The following is a 6,324-nucleotide window of genomic DNA, read 5'->3' as shown; positions in this document are numbered from 1 at the left end:
ATGTGCACCATTTACGCAACTCTAGCACCACTCCATGAGGTGGCGGTGATTGAGTGAAGTGAAGCTGATTCAAACAGAGAAATATTCTTTGCCTCCTCAAGAGCTTGATGATATCAACTGCTTTGGTATGTTAAATCCCGTAGAGCTCATAATTGGCCTGATTACCTCTGTCGATCTAGACAAAATTAATTGGGACTTTGCCAGGCAAGCAGGATTAAACCTGCCCTGCCGAGACATTTCAGCGAGGGCAGACTTTTCCACGAATCAGAGCGCGCGATAGATGACGCTGTAACTGACTGCTCTTAACCCAAGCGCTGAGTGGTCACGACAGTCTTATTTCCGTAGTTCTGCTCCAGACATTTTTTAATGTCTGTGGGGGAAAGGCGCTGTAGCTTTCAGAGGACAGAAAGCTTCGCCTGCTGTGTGTGATGGAAACCTACGCCTTGTACTTATGTCAACGAAACGGACTGCATTCTTCCTTTATAACATTCTGGCTTTCAGCAGTCCTAACGGATGTATATGACGTGATGGTTGATGAACTGCGATCACGCTTACATATTTGAAAACCAACACTGTGTCGATGTTTCTTTTTTCCGCTAGTGCGACTTAACTGAAAAACATGGAGAAAGTAATAATGGTCTGTAGTGCGCTGTTCGCCATATTCTTCATGTTCGAGTACGTGAAGGGACAGACGTATACAGTCCAAGACATTGCCGATATGCAGAATCAGGTAATGTACGAGATGTTTGATTATTTTCACTTTTCTCAAGAGAGACAGCTCACAACTGCCTTTGAAAAACTGAAAACGCTTGAGGCACGAATGCTGCAGGTTGAGAGAGCACTCGGGCTTGATGCAGGTGATGCCGCAGCTGTGCCTGGCTTCGTGCGCCCGACGGCGTTGTATGTCCCTGACCCATTACGTCGAGAAAACTACAGGGAGAGGAAACGTCCCCAGGCGTCGCACGCAACTGCGTTTCCTCGACGTCATTACAACGGTCGCGTCACTCCAGCTCCACCCAGGCCACCAACATGGGCACCAACCCGACCAGCGCCTACCATCCCCCCATCACCAACCCAGCCTCCCTATGCGAGAACTTGCGCAGAAATCTATAAGATGGGGTTGCTATCTGACCAGGAACCGTTGTATTCTGTCGACCCACTTCGCAACGGCAACTTGGTGAACGTTGTATGCGAGAGGGAAACTCGAAAAGACGGTACTACGGCAGTCTACACGGTTGTAGGACATTCCCAGATGCGGTCGCTTGAGGTCAGCGGCTACGAGGAGCCCGGACTGTTCAGCCTAGACCCTAAGTACGATGCATCTAAGAAACAATTGAAAGCATTGACCGCTTTGTCGCAGTCGTGTTCGCAGCGGATCGCCTACCGTTGTCGCGGCTCAGTTCTGATGGTGCGTTCCGACGTAACACGCACAACGTATGCATGGTGGGTAACCATCGACGGAGACCGCGTCGAGAGCTGGGGTGGAGCGCCGATCAACAGCACGATGTGCGCGTGCGGGACGACAAGGTCGTGCATGACCGACAGAGCGTGTAATTGCGATTCTAACGGCAAAGGTGCAGACGTCGGCGACATCACACAGAAAGAGTATCTTCCGGTCACGGATGTGCGTCTCGGTGACACAGGAGGAAAACGCGAGATGGGTTACATTCAACTTGGGGCTCTACGATGTGAAGGGTAACTCTGTGGTATTACTTTGAGGTTGTTCAGCGTTAGTGATAACAAGTATGTTGAAAACCAGTCATACTACCATCACCTAGCTGTTACAGTGAGATAACTCATCAGTATCGTCCTTCAAAAGGCATTGCACAATATGCAAAAGCAGCTACTGGACGCCCGGCATTTGGGGGTTGGCAAGTTATTTTGACATTTCGCAGAAATGATATCTGATTGCGAACAAAAAACGAACAAATAAACATGTACTATCGAACTTGATTGCGTCATTTCTTGTATTGCTTGATTGTTATACAGCTAAATAGTGCTGACTACTATTTCATTCCCACTGAGGAGTATTTTTATTATAACGTAATTAAATATTATACGTAAATACATCGTATTAACTGATGCCTCTAATAACTATCAGAATCCCGCATCTAAAGTAATGAAAAATGTTTGCACTCCAGGTGTCAACCGTAAGTAAGAAGCATCCTGGGTATTCGAAGAGATATCAAAGATTTAGAATGATAATTAACTGCATTGTCTATCATTTTGAAACACAGACTATTTGAGAAAACGAGATATTTCAGACGTCTATCCTCGTTAAGCCAAACGGGTTTAATGAAGCCAGTGACAAACTGGCGCATGTGTCCTGGTACCATCTCACCCTCTGAATTGAAATTTGGGGAATTCATTTCGCTCGCAATCTTTGATTTACATTTACTCACATGGCATACTTGGTCCAATCCACCTGATTGATAACAAACGAAACATGAAAATTCCGAGATTCACGATGATATACGGAGATAGTATAAGCAAATTAATTCATATCTTCTTACTACAATTCATCTATACAGTATGCGATAAGATGAAACTCAAGGCTATAGAGATGTGATAGTGAAGAGCATTCCTCAGCAACCTTCTTTGTCTATTATCTGTTTATACTTTGAACTCTCTGAATTGATTTAAGTCGTAAAATACCAGACATTAATCCAAGACATGTTGCACACCTGTATGCACGTTCTGGAGCCATGATGTTATTACATTCATCACGGTGAGCGCTTGTTTCTTCATCGTTGCATATCAACAATTTTCTTGCAGCATTATCAATGGTCAATGTTAGTGACCAATGTTCAATCTTCTTTTGATAAAGTAGATCTGGCTATTGAGTAGAGTGATTTAATGAACTTTGTCTTACATATTCATTCATGTTTAGGGCACAAACTTAATAGATATTAATCATCAGTTTGTGCTGTAAAATGTTCGCCTATTTCTGTGATAAAGAAAAAGTCTAAATTACTGACTCTGTTGCAATAGAATATATACACAAATTGCTTTTCCAAGTTACTGCATATTATGCGTAAGATAATTGTATGTGCATGTGTAAGAGTGCGAAACTTGTTGCTGTACTCTCGATCACACATGTCATGATTTACAGTTACACCAATTATTATTGTTGGATATTTCAAGAAACTTGTAATTTGTTGGCTAGAACAAAGGCGGGGTTATGTATGAATTGCACATACATGTACTATTATTTTTAGAGCATTCTTCTCTCTTAGTCGACTCCAAAAGACAAAATATAATTTTACTATTGTATATTTTTCAATTTAAAAGTCAACGTCGGGCAAACTTAAATTATCCCACACTGCTCACATGCATGGTGGAAACATAGCTCTGCTTGGTTCTAATAACAAAGTACTTCATATCGGCCACATCGCCATATCCGCCATATACAGAGAAAATGATTGTGCTGCACGAGGAAAGTATTATTACAAAAGTTGGCAAGACAATAAACAACTGCATTATCCTATATTCAATGACTGCCTGAAAGTGTTTCCTTTATAATCAATCCTCGTGTACTTGGTTTCAAGGGTATATATTTCATTTGTTTCACCCGGGTTTTATTTTCACGGACACAGTCATCTTGTTGAGAATTGTTCAATTTTTCTCTGAAAGCTTTTCTTGCAAACTTTTCTAACGAGATTTTGAACTACCATCACTCACTCCATTTACGTTATTTCCCATTTCATACAAGTGAAAAGTGTTAGTGCTGTTATCTATTTCCATTTTCTTTATCAATAATCATCCAGTCAAGTAATATGATGTGGTTATATTATCATAGTCCCAAAATGGCAATGATTACAATGGCTGTTCAACGGCACTAATGATGACCATGATAACTTCTATATTGATCATAATGAGTACTACGATATTTTTGACGATCAGATGAATGTGATTGGAATCTGAAGATGATGATTATTTGGAAAACGATTTTGCTTGTTCATAAGTGATTGTGAAAGCACATACATTATTGTTTGAAATGTCGTTATAGCTATTAAATGAGAATCAAATTCTGAAAGTTTCATACTTGATTCTAGACGTTATCAAATACTGCACTTTGGCATTGCAGCAACTTTCAAAACTTTTGCTCAAAATTTTGCAAACAGTTTGTAGAATACTGCTCATACATTAATTTTTTTTTTTTATTCAGAGCAAAACACTATCTTGGAACTTGTTGAAACATTGTTGATCCTGCTATTGTGCAAGTTACAATGATATACAACACATTTTATATACGTTATGCCAAAATTGATCGAATGTGTACATTTTTGTTATTTGTCCTGAAATTAAACTTTAGATTGCACAAAAGACATTTAAAGGAATGGTATAGTTGTGATTAAAATAGGAATTCAGGTTTGAAGTTTTTGTGAGATAATGAGAAACCAATAATATGAAATATCAAAAAGCACATCATTCTAAACGGAATTTAAAGTTTATTTAATGAAGAGCAATTTTGAAATGGTTGAGATGAGATATCCATAGCAAAACAAAGTGGTTCTAATAAAAGGTGGGTCCCACTGGCACCTTATATTAGGATCTCTTTTGATTTAGGATATATCATCCATTTCAAAACTAATTTTTATCAAATAAACTTTGAATTCTTCTTAGAATTGTATGCTCATTCATATTTCCTTCACGCGGTTTTCAATTATCTCCTAAAAAAAATATATATATAAAACATGAACCCACATCTAAACCAACGCTGTACCATCCCTTTAGAATAGAATGGTGATTATGACATTACTTATCAGTAGAGGGCTCCCTTCAGTCATTTTTATCTGGCCTCATTCTATGTCTTACTCTTATGATAGAGAGGACCAGCCCGAGCCGTGTCACTGCCTTTTTTCTTTTTTTTTCTTTTTTGTGTACCGAAAATATAAATAGAAGTCGGATAAAGACCCCAAACAACAACATACAAACAAACATCTAATAAGGTAAGTTTGTGAGGCTCAATCCCTTCACCAAATACACCTATTTGGAGGATGGATATGCTTTCTATTAAATTTAGAGATTCACACGTTAGTTTTGGTATAGATTAAAAAACAAATGAAAGTTTCAGAGTGGTAAAACTGTATTTTTTAAAGGACCTCTGAGGTGAGTTTGAGCCCCCCCCCCCCCCCTCCTCATCCTACCACCTTGATAATTCTAGGACTGAAGTGAAATAAGTTGGTCTGTTTAGATGTGAAACAAATAGCGAATCTTCCGTACATTTTTTTTCATATTTCATCTATTACAAGTGCGTGTACGTAGAATTATTCACAGCTATGAGACCCCTATTCATGGGTACCGTGCTTTGATTACAGATTTAGATTATAGATTGGTAGTCACTACATGGTGTGTGATGAGCCCTGCACTAAGCTCTGTTATATGATGGCTGACAATAATAATTCTAAAAGGTCTTTCTTCTATTTTCTTAAAGAATCGTCATGACTTCACGCAAACTTGCATTACAACCTATCCATTATACACAACTACGATATTTCATCTTCACCTGAGTTGTTACATTATGTCATCATATATCCCAGTGTATAAAAAAATGGGAGAGTTTACGCGTGATGTCACTGATATTGGTAGCGACAAGATCAATATCAGTGAATCTCGTGAATTCGAATCATCCGTCTGATATCAGTTGTTTTCATAAAACCATGACGAATTCAAGTGTGCAACAAAGCAGGGAGGTGGAAACATCTCTCCCACCTCCCTGAACAAAGTGAGGGATAATGCGTCACCGAGTCAGATCAGAATACACACACACAAAAACAAAAACAACAACAACAACAACAAAACGGGTACGACACAAACAAACAATCATCAAACAGTGTCAACTGGAAAAGAATGTATAATAGGGTCATTCAATGGAGTAGAACAATTACGTCACATTGTGGAGAGGATTACGTAGCTAAACGTGCATCAAAACATTCTATAAAATCGAATATTCTTGTGGCACGTTTTCTGCTCTCACACCAGTAAATAAAACCGTCATTTCTGCGGGTCCAGTCTCTTCACAGTGCTACAGGTACTAAGACACATCGGAGAAAATTCGACAATGACAATGGCTTGACAATGGCTGATAAGGGAGAATCTCTCTAAAATCTATATCTATGGAGCCTAGCCATGCCTACCTTTAATGTTACATGGACATTTTTTTTTTTGGTCTCCACAGTAGAATCATGAAACACGTGTGAATTAAGTGGTGAGGAGTCAGTCTACCTTTAAAGACCTTTAAAGACCTTTAAAGACTTGATGACCTGCGATGACTTTCCGCAGTGTCCTAGCCCATGTAAACAACCCTCCCCCCCCCCATAC

At 39.4% G+C, this 6,324-nt stretch overlaps 1 protein-coding gene across 1 annotated transcript; it reads left to right on the top strand.

Annotated features, from left to right (window-relative positions):
- Positions 1-413: 413 nt before the first annotated feature.
- Positions 414-3,622, top strand: LOC139712526 (contactin-associated protein-like 2). Its single transcript, XM_071624339.1, has one exon. The coding sequence runs from the start codon at positions 620-622 to the stop codon at positions 1,697-1,699; it is 1,080 nt and encodes a 359-aa protein (XP_071480440.1). The 5' UTR covers positions 414-619; the 3' UTR covers positions 1,700-3,622.
- Positions 3,623-6,324: the final 2,702 nt, after the last annotated feature.

This window comes from Diadema antillarum, unplaced genomic scaffold, assembly GCF_040938485.1.
Source record: "Diadema antillarum isolate AM-2024a unplaced genomic scaffold, OU_Dant_1.0 seq00001815_RagTag, whole genome shotgun sequence".
Classification (NCBI taxonomy): Eukaryota; Metazoa; Echinodermata; class Echinoidea; order Diadematoida; family Diadematidae; genus Diadema; species Diadema antillarum.
Note: the sequence above shows the minus strand (reverse complement) of the source record. Positions and strands in the feature narration are given on the sequence as shown.

Coding starts and splice junctions, on each gene's coding strand:
- LOC139712526 (XM_071624339.1), top strand. CDS start 620: ATGGAGAAAGTAATAATGGTCTGTAGTGCGCTGTTCGCCATATTCTTC.